We start from the raw sequence: 24,576 nt of genomic DNA, 5'->3' as shown, positions 1-24,576 counted from the left end.
ACCAATAAATATATTTTAATATATGAGAGGGTTCATGAATATTAGATCAAGATCCTGGCAGGGTGATTGTTCATGGACAGATAGAGTTAACATGACCCTCCATCTATGGCCATTTTATGGACAGGAATGTCTGGCTGATGAGGTTAAAGACAGGAGACTTCACTTTACATATCAAGAAATCAGAGCAAAACTTGTAATAGATGTATATTGGTAAATTACCTAATATCCTGCCCCTGCAGTTACATACACATTACAAAAACATGAGGCAAAGCGGACAACCCCTTTAAAATACACAGATATCATTTGTTTGTCTAAACAGTAATTTTTGGTGACCAGGTTTGTCCATTCTTTGTACTTAGCAATAACCCACACACTTTATGACGTTTGTAGAAGAACAAGACCAATTTTTCATAAAAGGATATATGAGGGTGTATTATAAGAGACATCTGCAATAAGTACATATCATAAACTGGACACATTGAAAGGAATGAAACATTTGGATATAAAATAAACAGCATTGTTTATTGTTTTGTTTCTCAATTTAACTTGACACTTTGTAGATTTTTAGGAGGTGTTTGCGCTTTGACACATTAACTCCTCATAGATGGTTTGGAATCACGTGTTTTATTATTAGTATTAGTACAAAACACTCCAATATTTCACGCTGCACAACACAGAGACATGGGACAGAGAGGTGGAGGCTTGAACCCGGCAGCATGCACAGCCAGATGACTACTTTCAGGCCAGAGTCGGTATAACACTTGGTGCGTAACCTTTCTCTATCCTGCATATTGGGAATGGGGCTGGGTGCTCAGGTTCCATTGTGTACATTACACACAACCATTTATTCCTCTACACACATACACCAAGCATCATTATGTATGTAGCATGTTTAGGTTCTCCTATGTATCTGCTGTAGAAGAAGAGCATTCATTAAGAAAGCACACCTTGGAATGGACTGCATTGCTTCAGGGAGCTGTAATACCTTGCCCTTACTGTCACCCTGATGGTCACATGTGGAATACTTTGGCTCATGTACAATAACAAGGCAACAAGAGGGAAGGTCAAATACCGAGTCAGATATTAATGAATATTCATATTTCTCCTCCTACGTATACCACCTTGAAGTCATACAGTTATTAAGCAAATAATGTTTGGACAGTTAGCATTTTGTTATTTGTCCTGTGTTGATTTCCTTAAGAACAATGAAATATCTACCAGGGAACTTAGAAGAAGAACGTATTGGACTTTAAGATTCAAAGTGAAATAAGCTCCATCTACTGATAAATGCTACATTGTTTCACTTAAAGGGACAATCAATCATATGTTCACAATGATGATTTCTGCATATTGGTACATGGTGACACACAATTAAATACACACATGCACACAGATGGTTCACTTTATTCATATGAGATACTTGCCCCAGGTGTTGTCCCCCCCCATGCTCCCAAATCCTGCAAAGACAACAAAAGATGAGACACTGACTTATTAATGATCTCCAGGATGAAATAACCAAAAAGTATAAACGGGTTCTTCAGATCAGAAAAAATAAGTCCTGGTCTCTGGCCGGCTGTGATAGAAGCTTCCATGGTCACTCGGATGAAGCGAAATTGATTATGTAACCTTTCCTCTACTAGAGCAGTCACCATTGTCATTAGGCATCATAGTCATTTCTAGCAGAAAAGGGGTTAAGATGTGTTCTGCAGGAGGAAAAGTAATATGGAGCAACACTGTAAGTCTTGCAGGTGAAGGGTTACTTGAGGAATGCTCTGTATGCTCTGGCAAGGAAAGGCTTTGTGGAGATATGGATTCCTCAGTCAGGATAGATTATGAATCCAGAGAAGGTGCTATATTTGTTTGTGTTTCCACCATGCACTTTGCCACCATCCAACTTTACATAAACTTCATCTCCCACATCTAAATGGAGTATTACGCTGTTGCTGGCATAGTCGTAGTTCTGATCTGCATCCTGAGCAATGGCACTGGCACGAACCTGCAAGAAAAAAGAAGACAATTACAACTTGAAAGAGAAGTCATGTTTATACTCCAAAAACAAGAGGAATATGTCACATGGAACATTAGAGTTCCACTGATAGGCAGTGTGCTATAGAGCAGGAGGAGCTGAGGAGAATAACTATAATGTCCTATTTGCAGGCAGAATGTTATAGAGCAGGAGGAGCTGAGCAGAATGTACATAGCTTCCTGTCTGTAGGCTATGTGATATATAGTAGGGAGCTCTAAGCAGAGTGAATAGAGTTTCCTATATCTAGGCAGTGTGCTATAAGGCAGGAGGATCTGAGCAGATAGGGGATAAACTATTATTGTCTTTCCGCCAGTTTTTTGGTGTGCACCATATTTATGAAATGTCAACGCCACAATACCAGTCCTTTTCCGACACTCACGCTTCTGTTTTTGTTTTTGCTGAGTTTGGGTGCAGCTTGGTAACTTTTCTGGCACTTCTTTCAATGTTTTTTTAAGCCCACAAATACATAAGCTAAAAGCTGATCACCCAAGTTCTATTTCATCTTCATAAATGTGGAGTCATTTCAGAACCTTTTCAGTTGTGCACCAATTCAATAAACTCTTGCGCCAAAATCTAAAATCCAAGTCTAACTTATCACACAACTTGTGCACCAGAGATCGGACCGAGTGCCACAATTGATGAATACCACCCATATTGTCCCATCTTCCGGCAGCATGTTAGAGAACAGATGGACCTGAGGAGATTTTAAATTATGTCCAATCAGTAGGCTGCATGTTTTAGAGAAGGAGGAGCTAGGCAGAGAACATATAATGACCTTTCTGTAGGCAGTGTTTTTATAAAACCCTTTGGAAGATAAAATCCTCATTGGTTGGTATGAGCAACTGCTCCAGTTTTCCCTCACACTAGTTTTATAGGAAATCTACCATTATGAACCAAGCATACATTGAGAATGCTGTAGATACACTGATGCAGAAGCATATCTTGTTTTATGCCGGAGCGGAATGGTTTTGCTGAAAAAACAATTATAACATTCAGGAACTTGGGAAAGCTGAGTTGGATTCCGCCTGCATTCATAAACACATTACATGCAGGCGGAATCCAGACAGGACTAATCAACCTGAGCTTGATAACTCATACATGATTCATAGATGGTGCAGCGATTGATTAGTTCTGCCTGTCAGGCACAACATAGTGATTACATCATTCTCTCGAGCAGAACATACTTAATGTGAGAGGAGAAGTGTGGAGCCCCAGCACAGAAGCGACAGAGCTTCATGATCATAATTTTGGAATTGTTTTTTCAGCAAAACCAGTCAGGGATTAAACAAGATATGTTTCTGCATCAGTGTAGCTATAGCATTCTCAAGGTATGTTTGCTTCATAATGCATAAAATCAAATGGTGGATTTCCTTTAACAACTCTCCCCTAATGTATCCAAAAATAAAAATCCTTAAAATTATAGGCCCAAAGCCCAAGGCTGCAGTATTTCCATCTATTCTATTTCTTCTTGATGAAGTGTTTCCATGAACAACTTATTTGGAAGCAAATTATTATCATCCTCACCATCCACATGTTTACTACTACAATCCAGTAAGAAAAAAAATTAGCTGTTAATGGGAAATCACACAAACAGCTCCTGACAAACATCAGGCTTTAGCTATGTAGCTATGTGTATAAAATGCAGCTTAGCTTAGTTTTAAGCAGCATAGTAAAATAATTCTCTTACATCTAGATCTTAGGTGACAAAATAATCAAATTCACCACAGGGTTATATAAACCTCCCATTCACTGTGCTAAAATTCCGCTCTTAATTGCAAACAGTTTAGCTATTACAAGCCTAACAGTGACTATACAACAAACTGTCATACAGTATATCAATAGCGGGAGCTTCAGCGTATGCCATGTGTAATCTAATGAGTGTCTGATGGCGATCAGAGCCACAATTAATTAACCGCGTCTTCAATTTATATTGGACACTAATTCATATGGTAAGTGATCATTAAAGGAAACCTACCATTTAGAATGGCAGGGGTAAGCAGTAAGTACTGAGCACCAGCTCAGGGTGAGCTGGTGCCGGTACTTACTTTCGTTAGTGTTATAAACCACGGTATCGCGGTTTTAACACTTTTTAAACTTTAGAGCAGGTGAGGCTTCAGCGCTGCGCGCGACCGTGCGCGCGCAACATCTCCGCTATTTCCTATGTAGGCGCGCGCACGATCGTGCGCACGCAGCACCGAAGCCTGTTCTGGTCTAGAGTTTAAAAAGTGTTAAAACCGCGATACCGCGGTTTATAACACTAACGAAAGTAAGTACCGGCACCAGCTCACCCTGAGCTGGTGCTCAGTACTTACTGCTTACCCCTGCCATTCTAAATGGTAGGTTTCCTTTAAGGCTTTACAACATTAGAAACATCACCAGGCTTTGATTTCATCATTAGTATGAGAAGAACCAAATAACTACAGAAAAATACACTTTTTTGTGTTAAGAAATATTTCAAAGTTTCTTTCTTCGCCTACCACTTACTATTCTTTTTTAAGGTACATTGCGGCCAGAATATAAAGTAAAGTTATGTTACGCTGGAAATTGCTCTCTAGCACTGTCAGCCACTGGGAGGCTGTAACCAATGCATTTCCCACCCTCGGCTTATACTCGAGTCAATAGGTTTTCCCAGTTTTTTGTGTTGAAATTAGGGGTTTCGGCTTATACTCGGGTCGGCTTATACTCGAGTATATACGGTACATGTGCAAGCAGTGGCACCATTTTTTTCACATTTTTGCTCACTGCAAGGCCTCTTGTCCACATGCGTTTTTCATGTGTGAGTCCAATGCGATTCATCATTGGATTGGACTCCCACTAAACGCTGACACGTAGCTGGTATATTGTTTTATTCAGACATGCATTTTTTTCAGGATTCAAAAGAAGAGCATGTGCTATTTTGTCTGATGAGAAAAACACCCATTGGAGTTTATGGGTGCGTGGAAGAAAAATGAAGGCAGGGTCATCCTAGTGTGGTCAGTTTTTCCTCCGCAAGTTTCCAAGTATCTGAACGAAAACATCTGAAAGATAATTTCAACTACAAAAAACACCCATTTTTGCATAGAACACTGAATCCTGAAAGAACTCATAACTCTGATTAACTCAACAATTGGATCAAACTCGCACGATTTTCACTGACCAAAATTTTTCAACGTGGTACATAGACAATAGAAAAAAATAACTGAAATAATAGTTAACTCCAGCACTGTAAAATTATAGTAATTCTAGTATAAAGTATGAGACCAGATGTGAATGCATCAGTCTTCTATGTAATTTTAGCACAGGTGAATGTGTAAATTATGTAAATCACTGTTAATTAATGTGATGTAACCTTATCTTGAGGGATTTTTTAAAATTTTATACATACTTTCTAGGTGGCCCTGAAGGCCATTCTAAGACTGCACCTATATACTCGAGTATAAGCCAACCTGAGTATAAGCCGAGACCCCTAATTTTACCACCAAAAACTGGGAAAGCCTATTGACCCGAGTATAAGCCGAGGGTGGGAAATGCATTGGTCACAGACCCCCCCCAGTATATAGCCAGCCAGCCCCCTATAGTATACAGCCTGCCCCCTGTAGTATACAGCCTGCCCCCAGTAGTATACAGCCAGCCCAGCTTGTCCCCAGTAGTATACAGCCTGCCCCCAGTAGTATACAGCCAGCCCAGCTTGACCCCAGCAGTATACAGCCAGCCCAGCTTGCCCCCAGCAGTATACAGCCACCCCAGCCTGCCCCCAGTAGTATACAGCCACCCCAGCCTGCCCCAGTAGTATACAGCCTGCCCCCAGTAGTATACAGCCTGCCCCCAGCAGTATACAGCCAGCCCAGCTTGCCCCCAGCAGTATACAGCCACCCCAGCCTTTCCCCCAGTAGTATACAGCCACCCCAGCCTGCCCCAGTAGTATACAGCCTGCCCCCAGTAGTATACTGCCTGCCCCCAGTAGTATACAGCCTGCCCCCAGCAGTATACAGCCAGCCCAGCTTGCCCCCAGCAGTATACAGCCACCCCAGCCTGCCCCCAGTAGTATACAGCCACCCCAGCCTGCCCCAGTAGTATACAGCCTGCCCCAGTAGTATACAGCCTGCCCCCAGCAGTATACAGCCAGCCCAGCTTGCCCCCAGCAGTATACAGCCACCCCAGCCTGCCCCCAGTAGTATACAGCAACCCCAGCCTGCCCCAGTAGTATACAGCCTGCCCCCAGCAGTATACAGCCTGCCCCCAGTAGTATACAGCTTGCCCGAGTAGTGTACAGCTTGCCCCCAGTAGAATACAGCCCAGCCCAGTATTAAAAAAACCCCCAAAACTTATATACTCACCCTCCGGTGGCTGCGATGCGCAGCGCTGCTCTCCCGATGTCCGCGCGGGTCCTCTTCAGGCTCCATGCCTGTCTTCTTTCTTCTGCAGGGCGCCGCCACTGCCCTCCCCCGGCCGGCAGGCGCATAGTATGACGCGCCGCTGCTGATGTCATAGTAGGCGTCCAGCACGATGTTACAGAAGAGAGAAGAAGGGCACAGAAGCCAGAAGAGGACCCGCGCGGACATCGGGGGAGCGCTGCACAAAGGGCCCACCGGAGGGTGAGTATATAAGTTTATTATTTTTTAAGTATTTTTTACTCGTGTATTGACTTGTGTATAAGCTGAGGGGACGTTTTTCAGCACATGTTTTGTGCTGAAAAACTCGGCTTATACACAGGTATATACGGTATTTGCAAAAAAAAATATAATGCTGATATAAACGAGTAATATAATTGTCAAATATTAAAGAACACTTTTACACAATGCCAAACTATTCTGTATAATACCTTTAATCATGTGGATGGAGTATGATGGTTTGAAGTGGCGCTGCAAACCCAGACCTTAAGAAATTCAATGAACATTGCATTCTGTATTATAGATCGGAAATACACACTGGTGTTTGTTCATGAACCAAAGCTTAGAAGAATGTAGGTCATATAACAAGACAGCCATTCTAAAGACATAACTCTTCTAAGTGACCGAAGCACAAAAAAAACGTTGCATTGTGGAATTGAAAACTTACTGCCTTGACCTGAATCTGATGGAGATGTCAAATATGACCTAAAGTGTGCAATCCATGAGGCTTATATGGTCGATCCAAACTGCAGCAGAGTTGATGTGTAGGAATTGATCATTAAGTGAAAAATGATAGTGAGGATATTAAGATATCATTTATATGTTCTGTGTGCCAATTGTTTCATGTGCCCACCTTTATAGCTCACCTTCAAAAGCAGCAGTAGCTAGAAGTGTCAGCCATTGTCTTTGTGACATCCTCGGTTTTGCGGCTTTAATTGGCAAAGTCTCCATAAGAAGAACTCTTACTCCCTGATCCTAGTCAAAAACCTCTCACTCAGCTAAACCAGTTTCCTACACTGTACTGAAGAGACACAACCAGGTAGAACAGAGCTGTCTACCGTTGGGAGTCTGTTCCTTCTGGAATAGATATACTGGTTTGGTTTAATCCCTGTAAATCATGCTTGATTCTAGCATAGACTTCTATACAGGTGGTCCCCTACTTAAGGACACCCAACTTACAGACAACCCATAGTTACAGACAGACCCCTCTGACCTCTGATGAAGCTTTCTGAATGCTTTACTATAGTCCCATATTGCAATAATCAGCTGTTAGATGTCTGTAATGAAGCTTTATTGATAATACTTGGTCCCATTACAGCAAAAAATGTTTAAACTCCAAATCTCACTGGGGTCAAAAATTTTTTTTGTCTGGATCTACAATTACAAAATATACAGTTTCGACTTACATACAAATTCAACTTAAGAACAAACCTCCGGACCCTATCTTGTACGTAACCCGGGGAATGCCTGTATATGGAACGTTATACAATCCCTCACTCAACAAAAAGTCTGCCTTGTCTTTTACAATGGATTTAGAAATGATTTTAGGGTGAGTAAGCATTCTAGGAAGCATGGGGTATAAGGAGCCGAATAAGGAGAGGCTATTGAAGTGAATTGTTAAGTTTCTTCTATTGGCTTGTACTTCTGATTTATACAGAGTTTGTTAAATGTACAATAATTTGTCAAACATGAAAGAATAGCTGCACATTGCCAGGGTCCCCCAGCGGTCCAATATTAAACCAAGTCCTAGCCTTATCTCTTACACTTTCAACCTACTATTAGATATGAGCACTAAAGCATTATCAGAGTATATATAACCCAGATTCTTACTGCTAAAAAACACTACACAAGTTACAACATCAGAGTATTAACTCTAGCATATTTTTGGGGTAAATTTACACGTGGATGATTTGTCACAGAATTGGATTGAGTTATTTTTGCAGTAAGCGCATAAGTTCTGCAAGTTCCATTCAAGTGAATGACACAATTTCTACAACAAACCTGCGGTGTCTAAACAGACCAGATGGATGATCTCATGCAGCGGTACAAGGTATTTGTCAAGAAATCTCATCAACAACTAAACATTACAATGAGGACTATTGCAACCAAATGGTAGATTATACTATTAAAGTGCATGAACTCTCTACAGTTACTACTAATACTTGAACGCTGTCTACCTGTACTGATGAGCTGTATTGCTCTATACCTCTGTTACTGTAAATGTACTGTAACGCTATCTACCTGTATTACTATACATGTATTACATGTATTGCTCTGCTATATACTTCTATTTTATTCATGGAACTGCTCTCTTTCTGTACTACACTTGCAATTTACTGCTCTAAACGTTTGCTGCACTACTATGTTACTCTGTGAAGTAGATGTATAAATTATTTTATTACTTGGTGTGTACAGTACAGGACCTTGACCCCTGTGTAAAATACAAAGCATGATTTTTTTTTGAATTAATTTGCGTTAGTCATCTGCTTATTTCTTTAATATTGTTATAATTTATAAATCTGGAGGCTTTTTACTAAAATACTCCATTCTGTACTGGTCACAATTTTACAAACTGTGAAAGTGGTTAGACCACAAAAAAATGTATTTCATGTTATTAGCTAAATAGCGGTGGTAATGTACTGAGTATCTGTGTACTGAAATCTGTAGTTTTAACCTTGGTGTCTGGAAATTCCAGATGTCCCACACCTGACAAGTAAACAATCATTATGAGAAATTAAGAAGTTTTGTAGCTCATTTGTACACAAGATATAAATGAGTATTTAATTTGAACTAACTACTTTTATACAATGGTTCATTCCAAATGAATTCAGTTGTATTGTAAGTACTCATTCAATACTTATTCCTTAGACTATGGGTTTACTGCTTAATTTTCTTAAAGGAAACCTACCACCACAGATCTACCTATTAAGGTAGATCTGTTGGCAGGCTCCTCTAATGTTCCACACACCGGGTTCTGCGCATACACAAAGAGCAGGTCGCAAGCTGCGCGGTCTTGGCTCAGAAGATGCAGCTACTGCTCATATGCAGAACCCAGCTTCGCAGACGAGTGCGTGCAGCTACCAGGAGCTGCGCACTGAAGGTGCTTTGGTAGGCGGAACGCAAGAGGCTACTGGGGCTTGGAGTAGCTGCGCTGTGTAGCCTCAGCTTCGGCTACACCATGCCCCAGTAGCCTCTTTGCATATTAGGGAAATTAAAATGTATAAAAGTTCTGGGCCACGAACAAATTAGCCCTAAAAAAGGCTATACTACTCTACATTAGAGGAACCTGCCACCGGGTCTACCTTAATAGTTAGATCCTTGGTGGAAGGTTTCCTTTAAAACTTGAAAGCTTGGTGTATAATGTGTTATATTTTGATTTAGTTTATTGAACAAATGTTACACTATTACTTGGACAGTCAATCAGCAAGAAAGATATTCGGGCACATTTACTAAGGGTTGTGCACCAGTTTTCCGTAGGACTTTGCACGTTCTTTCTAGTAGAAAAAACCTACTGCCAGGGAATCTACCGATGTATATGCTGAGCTTATACATGGACATATACTGACAGACAAGAGCTCCTTACTGTCTCTGTCTGCACATTATTTGTTATATACAGTGGGAAACACAAGATGGAAAAATGCAGCAAGCGCATACAGGATGGAACGCATAACGTATACGCACAACGGATTACATAGTATTGCACCGCTCCCACAACCTGCACTGACATAAAGATATTACTAATAACATGTTCAGCAGGGCATCCCCTCACTAATAACATCTTCAGCAGTGGCCTCCCTTCACTAATAACATGTCCAGCTGCGGCCTCCCTTTACTAATAAAATGCCCCAGCAGCAGTCTCCCTTCACTAATTACATCTCCAGTAGCAGCCTCCCCACCATTAATAAAATATCCCCAGCAGTGTTCTCCTACTGAAATGCCCCCAGCAGTGCCCCCCCCCATAAATGGCCCCCATCAGACACCCCCTAGAAAATTCCCCCAGTAATCCTTTTCCACCCTAAAATGTCCCCTGGAGTGCTTCCCCCCCACTAATTAAATGTCCACAACGAGGGTCCACCAAAAAACCCCCAAAGAATACACTCAGCTCTGGCGCTCCTCTTCATCCCGCAGCTCTGACTTCATCTCTCATCAGATTCCCAGCAGTGTGGGCAGAGGCACATCTGTGCTCTCTTCCGGCACGCACAGAGAGCAAAGACGTGCCTCTGCCCGCACTGCTGGGAATCTCATGAGAGATGAAGTTGGAGCCGCGGGATGAAGAGGAGCGCTGGAGGTGAGTATCCATTTTTAACTGCCGCACCACGGCCCGGCACTGGGTGTTCCACGGCCCAATTTTGGGCTGCAGCCCGGCGGTTGGAGACCAGTGCCCTAGGGGACCTGAAATAATAGTATAAAAGTTTTAAAAAAAGTTAAAAAAAATATTGCCCAGCAAGTTAGGCATCAGCGCTTCCCAAAATGTTTAATCTATCAAAATATAAAACCAATTATTCCTGGTGATGAATCCCGTAACAGAAAATAGCAACTAAATTTCTGCATCACCACTTTTTCACCATTTTGCCTTCAATAAAAATTTGTATAAAAGTGATCAAAAGGTCGTACAGATTTCAAAATGGTATCAATGAAAATGTCATCTCACCCCACAAAGAATGACACATTGCATAGCTCCGTACACTAAAGTATAAAAAAGTTACGGGTGACAGCATATGGCAGCACCAGGCTTTTTTAAATGCAAGGTTTTTGAATTTTTGCAAATGTATTAAGACATAACTAAACTGTAGAAATTTGGTATCTCTGTGATCATACTGATCCAAAGAATAAAGAAGAAGTCTCATTTTGACTGCACATTTTGACTGCAAATTGTAAAAATAAAGCCCATCAGAATATGGCACAACTGTGCTTTTTTTGCCAATTCCACCACATTTGGAATATTTTTTCCAGTCTTGAAAAGGAATCATATAGCTTTATAAACAAAAAAATCTAAAGTTAAACATTGAGGAAGGAGCGGAGTGAAAAACATGGATGCACAAGAAATGAAAAAACTTTGTCTTTTCTCTTGCTGTATTTGTATTTGCCATCCTATGACTACTTTTACTGTAAAGAACCCTTTCCTACAGTGCTGCAGATGCAATTATTATCTCCTAGCTCATTGTACTTTCCCTGGAATAAATGTGACGAGTCTTACATTGACCTGGTACATATTTATTCATGTCAATAAGATTTTCAGCACAAGATTCATTTTGCGCACGACAGCCCATACAACTCATTCATTAAGCTGCTCACATTTCAACCCTTTACAGACATTTTTTTTGTTTTTACTTTTCAACCTCCAAACTCCACTTTATAGTTAGTCAGAAGAGGCAGCTTTGAGTGTACAATGCAGTGATATCCCATATTATGACACATTTCTCCTTTATGTGTAACGCAAGGGGATAGCTCATTATTTCTGCCTAATGTTTTGTTTTAGAAATTAAGACATTTTTCCATATCGGAACAAGTTTTCATTTGTGTCGAATTGGAAAATAGTGGATAATTGTTATCTGTTGGCGTGACTTTTATTTTCTACAGAAAGTCCATATTTAATAACCTGAAGATTTTATCAGTGTTTCCTTTGTTACAAGACTTCCTAAGCAGACCTGCTGGTTTTAATATGCAGACACTGATACTCCACAAGTCTACCTTTCAGAGATTGTCCTCAGGGATGAGACCAGAAATAAACCTTTAACCTAGTCTACATGCAGACTCGGTGTGTGTAAAGGAGGAGCTGTCCCACGGCTGACCCTCCTCTCCTTTCCCTGGACAGCGAGGGTGTGTTGCCCTGGAAACTGGAGCAATGGGATGGTTCCGGTGTCTGCCCTGGCAGATGGTCAGGTGAGAGAGCGCTCAGCCCGCGCTCTCTAAATGACAGCCGCACCTCCACTTAATCTCCCAGTCTTGGCTTTCTGTCTCTATTTCCTGGGCAATTCTTTTGTTCTCTCCATTTATTATAAAACAAAGCTCCTTCTGCATAGGAAACTGTTTTAGAGCATTCAGTAATTAATAATGAAGATTAAGCTAATAAGTGGGGTGACAGTGCCAAACCTGAATAAGAAATGCAACTAGAAGTTTTATAGACAGCTGTATTTTGAATTTGTCAGTTTCTTCAGGTTTAAGGTAAGGCAAAGCTATATACAATTTACCATATTTTTTGGACTATAGGGCGCACTGGAATATAAGGCGCACCATCAATAAATGCCTGCTAAAACATGTAGGTTCATATATAAGGCGCACCGGACTATAAGGCGCACCTGATTATAAGGATGAGTGACCAGCATGTGGCAGACCTGTGCACAGTTCAAGGCAGCTGTTGTCTGGACTATAAGGCGCACCTTTGATTTCTGAGAAAATCAAAGGATTTTTTGTGCGCCTAACAGTCCGAAAAATACGAATGCACAATGCTCCCGTCTACTTCTACATGGGCCACAAAAGTCTTTCTGATCCCCCTCTCGATAATTCTGACATACCAGCAGGGCACTCAGTGGTACCCAGGGATTTGATGAACAGGCATATGATGTTTTTGAGTTTTTTTCTTAGCTTTTCTGTTGGGTTGCCAATACTTTGCAAGGAAAGCTCTTGTTTTGCGACTCTAGTCAAAAGCCTCTCATTCAGCTTAAACAGTTCCCTATACTGCACTGAAGAGATGGAAACACAACTCTATGTACAGTTGGGAACCTGGTTCTTCTGGAAAAGAAATACTGGTTTGGCTTTTATCCTGAATCGTGTCATTAGGCTTCCCGAAAGTCATGCCTGATATTAAGGGAGCTGCTTTACAAGGTAACTAAAGGGCAATGTTTTCCTTATCCCATCCTGGAAAACATATTTGCATATTTCCTAGGTCCAAGTAGTTGGACTACCACAATCGGGATGTAATGAGACATTCTAATGCTATGTGTCTTAAATCTTAAGTCTTAAATTCACCTCCGCTGGTGGTCCAACTCCTGTATCAACTATGAGGCTCTTGCCTCTTAGGTCCAAACTGGCAACATTTGAACTCATATTTAACAAGACCTGGTATGAACTAGCTGAGTTTTTTGCTATATTCTACGCTGGATTTTCAGCAGAGATTAAAGTAAATCTGGTGGGCATTTCTGCCCCTGCCCACTCACTGCCCTGACATGGCCAAAGTGGTGTGTGGGTTGAAGAAGCCAGAAAACTGTTGGGGAGGGGGAGTTTTGATTGTAATAAAGGATATTTTCAATCAAAAATGGGTTACCAATGCTTACAGTGCAAACATCATTTCAAAAAACTTTTGATATGTTGTAGGGCAGGTAATTTTAAGCCCTTTTGCAATTGGATTAGTTACCCGAATCCTGCTCCTTCCTCTTGTATTCTGCAGACTTCCCCTAGATGGCAGTGACTGCTCAGATAGCTGTTACTATGGACATTCCGTCTTCAGAAAGAAGCTGAGACTACGGAACAGGAGACACGCCCCCATCTTTCTCCCTGCTCACAGCTGATTACCTCATGTCTCCCTGCTCACAGCTGCTTACCTCATGTGTCACTGCCCCAGCACTCAGCCATATGCAGGGAGAAGCCCTCACTAATGTAGTGACTATACAACTACATTCTTATCTCTCCTCAGCCCCTACACTTGTGTATAACAAATAATCCACACTGACAGAAACTGCAGCCCCCCCTCCCCCCATCACCTCACACAAGGAAGTGCCAGGAGACTCTCTCAAAGTCTTTATGCTGTCCTGTCATGTACTGTGCTGGAGTATTACTTAGGTAGGTAGATAGATTGACAGATAGACATGGATATATAGATAGATAGATATGATATAGATAGGATATACATAGATAGATAGGAGATAGAAAGATATGAGATAGAAAGATAGATAGATAGGAGATAGATAGGAGGGATAGATAAATAGGAGATAGATAGATATGAGATAGATAGATAGGAAAATATGAGAGATAGATAGATAAATGGATACTAGATAGATAGATAGATAGATAGATAGATAGATAGATAGATAGATAGATATAAGATAGCTCTGGTCTCATTGGTCAGCACCTCGTGCTTGTGATAAGGTGACAGGAGGCAGGCTCCGCCCCTCAATCTTGCTGATTGTAGTTTTTTGAGAGCTGCAAACCCTGGTTGCTATGGGCCAAAAAAGGTACTAAATGAGGACCGAGAGGGAAAATACTTTGAGGAATGATTCCCAGGGACACCTGGAGCAGAATTATGTATTTTAATTTTAATTTTTTTTCTCAGAATGACGGTTGCACTTTAAAGGGAACTCATCACCACAATCTCCCCCCACAAACCCCAAACAGTACTATCTTAGTTCACTTTAGAAGCAGGGTCAGATTATAGAGTGGGCTTTAGGGGCAAGTGCCTCAGGGCCCCCACCACTTTACTCATAACTAGCAATGTATGACAGTCAACTCACAGCTGTAAGCTGACTGTCTCCAGGAGCGATGCGCAGTGGCAGTGCCACCACGACTCACATGTGCTGCCTCCAAGCTGTGACATTGAACACTACTTCTGTCAAAGAGAGCGTTCTTGCCCAGAAGTACTTAATCGCATTCTACATGCAGCATGCTTTTCAGGAGCTATGTTGCAGGCAGAGTGACACCTGATCACCCTCCCCTTGGTATCTAACACTTGTTGGCTGAACTGGTTGCTAGCCAAGATCTAGCCAATGAGTGTTAGGTTTACTTAATCATAGATCAATCGGCCCTTATCTGTGAGAGGAGGAGAGAGAACTACAGCAATCTATTCTGGATCTATGATTTATCATGCTTTTTCATGGTACATTTCCTTTAAATTGAAGGCAAGTGAAACCTGAAATTAGGATTTTCTATAGTTTTACGGCATGGATTGCCATTGTGGTCCTTTCACATTTGCAAGTGTACCATGTCTTAAATGCAATGAGAACAACACAAGTTGTTGCTTCATTTGGTCATTTTTCATATTTTTTTGACACGGTCAAGGTCAAATTCAATCTCTTATTACAGTAATGTCTATATTGTGTCCATGCGTTGTGATTTATGGCAGTGTACCTTTATGCCTTTTGACTGTGTATGAGACAATAAATGGCACCAAGAATGGTATGTAGCAAAAAGTCAATACCCTGGACTATGTTCATACTCCAGGATGTCTCACGGATAAAACCTGAGATTCTGCTCCTGAATTACCAAATTATTTAAAGCGGTTGTTCAGTTTGAGCAAATAAAGGTTTTTTATTAGTTTAATTAAAATGTAGACAATTTCCCAATATTCTTTCTATATACATTCCTCTTGATCTCTGACTTCTGCTTTTGATGCTTTCCTAGAAAATGTGTGTTTAGAGGACTCGTGGTGGTTATATACCAAATACCAGGACAAATGGAGCAAATTCAGATCAAATAGATTTAGATCCAAATTGTGGAGCCAATTTATCAAAAGTGAACCAAACTGCACTAAGTGCTGAGTGTGCAAGATTATGTGCAGGGTACGGCAGATTATTGAATACTGGTGCATGGGCTGTGCCTGGCTGTTTCAGTTTTCTATCGGACATATAAAAAGAATTGCGGCACTCACCAGCTTATTTGTGGAAAGGTTTCTTTACAGAGAAGTTGCAATTCTGTTTTTATGTTATACAGTATATGTGCTTCGGTTCTCTGCTGAGCACCCCATGCCATGTGGATTTGGATTCAAGCCTGCTGGTTTAGCTTCTTATGTCCTGGTTTTTACAATAAAAGGCTTTAAAAATTATGCAAATAAGCCTGTGGAGCCTGGAGCTCTGCAGGCTCATTTGCATAATATTTAAAGCCTTAACCCCTTAACGCTGAAGCCACTTTTCACCTTCCTGACACGGCCCATTTTTTCAAATCTGCCCCGTGTCACTATAAATGGTTATAACTTTGGAACGCTTTAACATATCCAGTTGATTTTGAAATTGTTTTTTCGTGACACATTGTACTTCATGTTGGTTGAGAAATTTAATCAATATGTTTAGTATTTATTTATGAAATAAATGGAAATTTGGCAAAAATTTTGAAAAAAACTATGTTTTCCAAATTCTAAATTTTCTACTTTTTGGAAAGTTGGTCATATCACTAAAATAACTTGATAACTAACATTTTCCATATGTCTGCTTTAACTTGGCATCATTTTTCAAACATCTTTTGCTTTTTTTAGGATGTTAGGAGGCTTATAACTTTAGGTGCAATTTTTCAGATTTACACGAAAATCATCAAAACCTACTTTTGGAGGGTCAATTTAGTTAGAAGTGACTTTATAAGGCCCACATGACAGGAAACCCCCACAAATGACACCATTTTAGAAACTACACCCCTCAAAATATTTAAAACAACCTTTGGAAATTTTGTTAACCCTATGAGCGTTTCATGAGGGTGAAAGATAAATGAAAGTGAAATTACAGAAATGTAATTTTATCTTACTATAGATTCATTGAACACTAAAATGAGCACCTTCACAATGGGTTAAAAAGGAAAATGCATTTTACAATGTTGAGGGCAATTCCTCCTGAATATGCCAATACCCATTTTGTCACTGTACCCTGCTGTACGGACACAGGGGGGCACTTGGAATGGAAAGAGCGTTGTTTAGTTTTTGTAGGGCAAATATGGCTGAAAAAGTTTTCATGTGACAGGATGCATTTGGAGAGCCATAAAGGGACCAAAACAGAGGAAAGCCCCAACAAGAGACACCATTTTGGAAAGTACACCCCTTGGAGAGTTTAGTAACGTGTAATTTGTGTATTTGCCCCAACAGGTGTTTGATTCAATTAGGCCCCAAAAAGGAAAAAGGTGAAAATTTTCTCAAAAAAGTCACTTTTACCCCAAATTTTTGTAAGCCACAAGGGATAAAATATGAAACAACCCCCATAAATGTGTAGAACTATTTCTGCTAAGCACATAACTGCACCACTTTTGCATATAAAGTATTGTATGGGTACGCAGTGAAGCTCAGAAGGGAAAGAGGGGCTTTGGCCTTTTAGAAGCCAGATTTGACAATCATCCTTTACATGTGTCAGGATGCATTTGGAGAGCCCTAGTGGTACCAAAACAGAGGGGACCCCCAACAAGTGTCACCATTTTGGAAAGTGCACCCTTTGGAGAATTTAGCAAGGTGTAATATGTGTATTTTTCCCTACAGGTGTTTGCTTCAAATAGGTCCCTAAAAGGAAAAAGATGAACATTTTCCCAAAAAAGTCACTTTTACGGCTAATTTTTGTATCCCATAAGGCATTAAAGATGAAACAACCCCAAAAAATGTGTACTAGCATTTCTCCCGAGTATAAAATTGCCCCACACATGCAAATAAAATGTTGTATGGGTATGCAGTGAAGCTCAGAAGTGAAAGAGGGGCGTTGGACTTTTAGAAGCCAAATTTGACATACATCCTTTACATGTGTCAGGATGCATTTAGAGAGTCGTAGTGGTACCAAAACAGAGGGGAACCCCAACAAGTTTCACCATTTTGAAAAAAAAAACCCTTAGAGAATTTAGCAAGGTGTAATATGTGTATTTGTCAGTAAAGGTGTTTGATTTAATTAGGACTTAAATAGGAAAAAGGTAAAAAGTTTCCTATAAAGTTGATTTTACCCCTAATTTTTTATAGCCACAAGGGATAAAAAAAATGTAATAACCCCCCAAAATGTGTAAACCTATTTCTCTCAAGTGTAGAAGTACCCCACATGTGTATATAAAATGTTGTATGGGCGCACAGTAAAAGGAAAGGGGGAGGTTTGCCTTTTAGAAGCCAAATTTGAAAGAAATGTTTGACATGCATTTGGAGAACCCTAGTGGTATAAAACAGATAAGAATCCGAAAAGTGACCCTATTTTTTGTAAGCCACAAGGGATAATATATTAAATAACCCCAAAAAAGGTGTAAAACTATTTCTCCCGAGTGTAGAAGTACCCCACATGTGCATATAATATGCTTTATGGGCGCACAGTAGAGGAAAAGAGGGATGTTTGTCTTTTAGAGGCCAAATTTGACAGAAATCCTTCATATGTGTCAGGATACATTTGGAGAGCCGTAGTGGTACCAAAGCAGAGGAAAACCCGAAAAGCGACCCTAATTGTTGAATGTACACCCCTTGGGGAATTTAGCAAGGTGTAATATGTGGTGTAGTGTAATACACGTGGTGAAATGAGCATTTTGAACATATAGGTGGTTTCCAAATATCATGTGCAATGGAGTCCGAGATGGAAATTGCAATTATTTCTGGAAAGTTCAGTGCCCATTATGTGGCGCCCGTTATGAAATAATTGAGGGGCATAGGGAGCAACGGGACATAACAGTTGTTACAATTATTCATTTTACCGAAATTAATTCACAATAGGTTGGGCGTGAATTGTGAATGTGTTGTGTATAAGGAGGTAGAATATACCAAGGGACCAACTAAACTTTTGTCACTCTAGAGTTGTCGCAGGTCTCTTAGTAGTATGTAGTGTCCATCCTAACTCCTATTTTGGAACAGACTCTTTATTGAGTCCTACTTTTAGAAGCAGCAGAATTCACCGGGAAAATGCTGTCCTGGTAAAACACAGGAACATCTAAACCAGAGGTACTGGGGCCGCGTCCTTCTTGTCCCAATATTAGTTTCCTAATATCTTCCTCTTGAAAACGGAGAAATGATACGGCAGGACCTGCACATTGGAACAGCTCTTAAGAGTTGTACAGCATAATCTGTACAATGTGCACGGCCAGCGCTTTTGTACCAAATCTTGGTTTTTCGTAGGGAAATTATCGCCAAGTGTTGCTCTTATTCACCCTAGCGATGCCCATTGTGACGAATATTGCTGCTTTTGGCTGGACCAAATCGACCAGCCAATAGCGGCAAACATGGACAGAGGGGGGCAACAAAACCCCTCTGGACCGCAAGGCAAAATTGGTGGCTGTCAGGAACAGACGCCACCCTGCCCCGATCACCGTGTCTACAGACATGGTGACCGGTATTACTGACGTCATAACTAAATTCGCTGCTATTGGCTGGTCTGAATTGATGAGCCAGTAGCAGCGATCATGTGGGGGGGGACGTAACCCTTCTGGTCCATGGGGCAGGATGGATGGCCGTCAGGAACAGGCACCATCTTGCCCCGATCACTGTGTCTGAACCGTGTTGGCAAGTCACTACCCGCCGCACCGTTCTATAACAATGCGCGTTGGGAATAGGCTATACAATCTTAATTTATTTTTTAAGCAATTTAGACACATAAGGGCTTATTTTTTGCAAGATGAGTAAAAAAAACCCTTCATTTTATTGGGTTTTTAGCTTATTGAAGCAATTTTATTAACTTTTTACGTGTGGAGGAAAATAAAATCATCAATTCTTGTTTTGGATTTTTAGCATTTTTTTGGGGGGGTGCTCACTGTAGCATAACAATAATATATTATTACACTACGATTACGGTGATACCTCATTTATATAGTTTATTTTATATTTGTCCAATTTTATTGAAGGAAAACTAGAATAGAAAAAATTGCATTTGTTTTAGTATTTCCATTTTTATAGCGGCATAACTATAGTATTTTTTGGTTGACGGAGCTGGTTGTGAGCTTATTTTGCGTGGCAAGTTGTTCTTTTCATTGGTGCTTGTAACTTTTTCGGATCACTTTTTAGAACATTTTTTGTAAAGCAATTTGATAAAAAGTTTACATTTTTGGCAAGTTTTTGGGGTTTTTTTTACCACGTTCACCGAGGGGGTCCAATTATGTCCAGGATTTATTGTACAGATTGTTACGGACGCAGCGATACCAAATAAGTGTTTTTTTTTTGTGATTTAGTGTTTTTTATACTTTATTACTTGTGTACAGGGAAATGTGGTTTTTGGGGGGGACTTTCACTTTCTTTTGTTATTTATTTTTATTTTTAAAAAAACCTTTATTTATTTTTTTTACTTTTTTTACAGTTAATGACATCTAAGCTTGAACAAGTGATCTTCTGATCACTTGTTCAAGCTCTTTTACAGGTTACACAGTGCAATACAGATGTATTGCACTGTGTAATGTAAGACACTGGGCATGCGCAGCAGGCAGGGACTCGGCTTCCGGATGAAGATCGCACAGCCCCGGGCACCGGCAGTCCCGGGGCTGCCATCGGAGCAGCGGACCCCCCGGTAAGTGCCGCGGGGGGGGGGTCTGATTCACTTTTACTGAACTTTAAATGCCTCTAACACGCCGCGGTCAGCGTGACCGCGGCGTGTTAGGGGTTAACACCCGCGATCGGAGAAATCTCCGATCGCGGGTGTTAGAGGCAGGTGTCGGCTATAATATATAGCTGACACCCGCAGCTTCTGGCCCCGGCTCCGTTCAGGATTTATAACACCGACTTGATAAAATTGTGTTGCAAGGAACACTTAAAAAAAGAAGGTGCACACTTCCAGAGCACACTGCACATTCATAAGGCTAACTGCACTTAGTGCAGATGGTCTCACTATTGAAAAGTCTGGGCCACAATGTTCAACACAATTCTGTCAAGCCGCTGTATTAAATGTGAACCAAAGGACGTGGAGTCCATATATCAAGTCTATTTACAAAAAAGGCATACAAGCCTCACTGAAACTCATTTGTCAACTAAAACTTCACTTTTATTAAACACTTTTAAGAGCAATATGTAATTTCCAAAAGAAAGGTTTTTTGGTATGGACCGTTTCTATGCTTAGTTAAAATTATGCAGGCCGTTGTGGAGACTTCTTTGTGTGGTTCAGAGTGCTCACTCTGCAATTGGGCAGCAATGTCCTGAGGTCTTAGTACCCGGATAATGTCTCCTGACAGTAGATATCAATCTTATATTGCTAATTCCAGCGCTATGAGATTGTAACAATAATGCTCGTTTTGTAAACAGTTAGTATCAAAGTTTTGACTTCCAGCAGCAGCAGGTGTCAATCTTGTATTGCTAGTTTAAGCACTGTGAGGTTGTAACAATATTGTAACTGTTGTTAAATAGATATAGTATCAATATCACCTAGTTGTTAATCCATCTCATGTGCTCCACTGGTACTTTAGTAACTCATATAATGGCTCCATTTGACAGTTAACGTCACTGTCAACGAGCCCAGCATTTAGATTGGATGTATCCACAGTGTTATTACCGGGACCTCTATTAAGCCTCAGTTCTGTACTGTTGTGCCATATAAATTATACTATTCTTTCCCTTACCAACACACACTCATAATTGATTCCACACACCACTTTGCCTGCTATCTAAAAACTTGTTCCACACTAACGCCCCCCCGACATGTTTCGCCACATACGTGGCGTCCTCAGGGGTGACGGGGCTAGAGTCTGCTAGTACATACTCAGCTCCAAACTATAACACCTCCGTTTGTGTCGTCATACTGGCCCTCCCATAGTCGCTAGACCAATGGTGCCACTTGTTACAATTAGGCCAATGGGGTAACGATATCCCGTATCTACCCCATTGGTAAACAACTTACCCTATCTGGGGCGTTCCTCGTCAGACCGAAGCCCGAGGATGAAGAACGGCAATCCCCGGGGTACTGCGCACGCGTGGGAAACAAAGCTCTCGCTCCCCCTAGATCCCGCGCATGCGTGAAGACTTAGTGTCTTGCTGACTCAGTGTCTTAGTGTCTTGCTATCTCAGAACTGATAACGGCTCTGCGCTTGCGCAGGGACTTAGAATTTTCTGGCTACTATCTTGGCGCTGGTGACGGCTTTGTGTGTGCGCAGAGACTTAGAGTTTCGTTCGTCTCCGTTTGGACACTAATGTCAATACGTAGGGTTCTTTTCTTTTATATGGGACTTATTGGCACTATTAAGTGTCCCACCATAGGTATCTAACTTTTTTGTGGACACTGTTAGCGATGTTTGAGGGCATTGAGACAGAGTGTTGCGTGATCTTATGATATTAAAAGTCAGAACTTTGATACTAACTGTTTACAAAACAAGCATTATTGTTACAATCTCATAGCGCTGGAATTAGCAATATAAGATTGATATCTACTGTCAGGAGACATTATCCGGGTACTAAGACCTCTGGACATTGCTGCCCAATTGCTGTATTAAATGTGGCACAAAATCAGACTAAGTGCTAACACATCAATTTAGGTACACATTTTTGTCTTGACGGACATAGTGCAGCTGGGACACAAAACTGGTTCAGACACTTTAGGGCACATTTACTTACCAGTCTGCTGAGGTTCGCCAAAAGTGCCGCGATTCACTAAGATTGTGCACCTGATCTCCTGCATGTGTCGCTTCCACGCTCCTGTCTGACAGAGTTTACCATCTTCCTGGTGCATGTAAGTGCTTGGGCTTGCGACACAATTTGAAAGTTAAATCCCGCACTCAGTCTCAATCAGTTGGATCGTCCGACCACATGCCCCAATTTGTGTCCCATGGAAGCTGCGCCAAAAAACAATCATGTCCGCAGACACCTGTTAAATACCTGTCCAAGGTGCACAGTCTGACAAAAGTAAGCAGCACGACTGTAAATGAGCCACTAAGTTACAGCCAGTTACTTACATTGCACATGGCCTAAGCCAGTGATGGTGAACCTTTTAGAAACTGAGTGCCCAAACTAGAACCAAACCTACTTATTTAAATGCAAAGTGCCAACGTAGCAATTGAAGTGGTAGCATGTTGCTACCTGTTTTGTCAAGGCTTTTAATTGTATCAGCATCCTGAGGACACCAAAACAGTTGCAAGAAAGAGGAGAAATTCAGATTATCATTGTAGCTTCCTTACAGGGTCCCCTGAACTGGAAGAATTGCGGGGCCCAGAGCAGGAGCAACAATAATAACACAGCCTTTTCTGCACCGGATGTGTAGCTTTAAAATAGCCCTGAGCACAGCGTGTCCTGGGTGGCCTAGGACTGTAGGAGGAGGTTTTGAGTCCTGTCTGGAAACTCTGTGCTAAAGTGATGTGATGGCCTGGGTGCCCACAGAGAGTGCTCCGAGTGCCACCTCTGACACCCGTGCCATAGGTTCGCCACCACTGGCCTAAGGGCTTGAACAAGTGATCAGATGAACGTTTATTCAACTCAAGTGTGAAAAAAAAATGTAAAAAAGTTTAGAAAAAAGTAAAAATCGTTTTTTTACAATAAATAAATAAATACAAAGTCACTCAACAAAACAATTGCATATTAAAAAAAACAAATAAAGAATACAAAAAACCCTACACATTTGGTATCACCATGGCTGTGACAATCTATGCAAATATCTAAAGCAATTTTGAGCCCAAATGGTGAACAGCATGAAAAGAAACCACAAAAACCTTCCTGTGATATATAATTTTTCATTAAATACCCTCATTAAAAATGTTCTAAAAAACGATCAAAAAAAGTTTGTGCCTTAAAATTATACCACTGAAAAGAACAACTCTTTTTGCAAAAAATAATACCTCAATCAGCTCATTCAACAAAAAAATACAGAAGTTATGCTTGATAATTGAGCAAAGATAAAATGCTAAAAATCCAAAACAAAATGTGATGAGTTTCTTTGTGTCCGCCTCTAAATAGTTAATAAAATATTATGAATAAGCTATGGACACCCAAAGTGAATTATCTATACAGTGTTTCTCATCTTACAAAAAATAATCCCTGATATGTTCAAATTACCAAAAATAATAAAACTTTTATAGCCTGTACAATGTGACAGTACAAATCTTCTCTGAATGCCACTGCTTTCGTTCAATGCCCAGCCATGTACCCATACAGCAGTTTACCACCACATATGGGGTACACTCTGGAGAAAAATCAAACTTTTCAAAGCATTTCATCATGTGTTTTCATCATTATGTTTAATGTTTGGTCTAAATTAATGTATTTTACAAAAAAATGACAGTTTCTAAATCCATTTTGTTTTAACCCCTCACAAACACATAAAGGGTTAACAGACTTTGTAAAAGATGCTTTACATACGTGGGGGGGGGGGTCTAATTTCTATAGTGAGGTAATTATAAAGGCTTTTACAATTATTTATGCCTCTCATAGTCACTTGAAAGCCATGTTATCCCTCAAATGTGACACTTGCCGATTTTCATGAAAATGAGAAAAATCGCACCTAGAAAAAATTAGAGGACACATAAAAACCATACCAACACAAAGCAGACAGTCTGGAAATGTTAGCTATCAATTGATTTGGGTGGTCTGACTATCTGTCTAGATAGCAGAACATTGAAAACAAGCTTCGTGATAAGGAGTTA

General features: G+C 40.7%; 1 protein-coding gene across 1 annotated transcript in view; it reads right to left on the bottom strand.

The window, feature by feature from the left end:
* Window positions 1–1,354: 1,354 nt before the first annotated feature.
* Window positions 1,355–24,576, bottom strand: part of C1QL4 (complement C1q like 4) — a 45,239-nt gene continuing 22,017 nt past the window's right edge. Inside the window, exon 2 of the mRNA XM_072135114.1 lies at window positions 1,355–1,996. Coding sequence (XP_071991215.1) covers window positions 1,817–1,996 — 180 coding nt within the window. The 3' untranslated portion in view covers window positions 1,355–1,816. The remainder of the gene's footprint in view (window positions 1,997–24,576) is intronic.

Source organism: Engystomops pustulosus, chromosome 2, assembly GCF_040894005.1.
Source record: "Engystomops pustulosus chromosome 2, aEngPut4.maternal, whole genome shotgun sequence".
In the NCBI taxonomy this organism is placed as follows: Eukaryota; Metazoa; Chordata; class Amphibia; order Anura; family Leptodactylidae; genus Engystomops; species Engystomops pustulosus.
The sequence above is the reverse complement of the archived record's forward strand: the minus strand, read 5'-3'. Positions and strand labels throughout refer to the sequence as shown.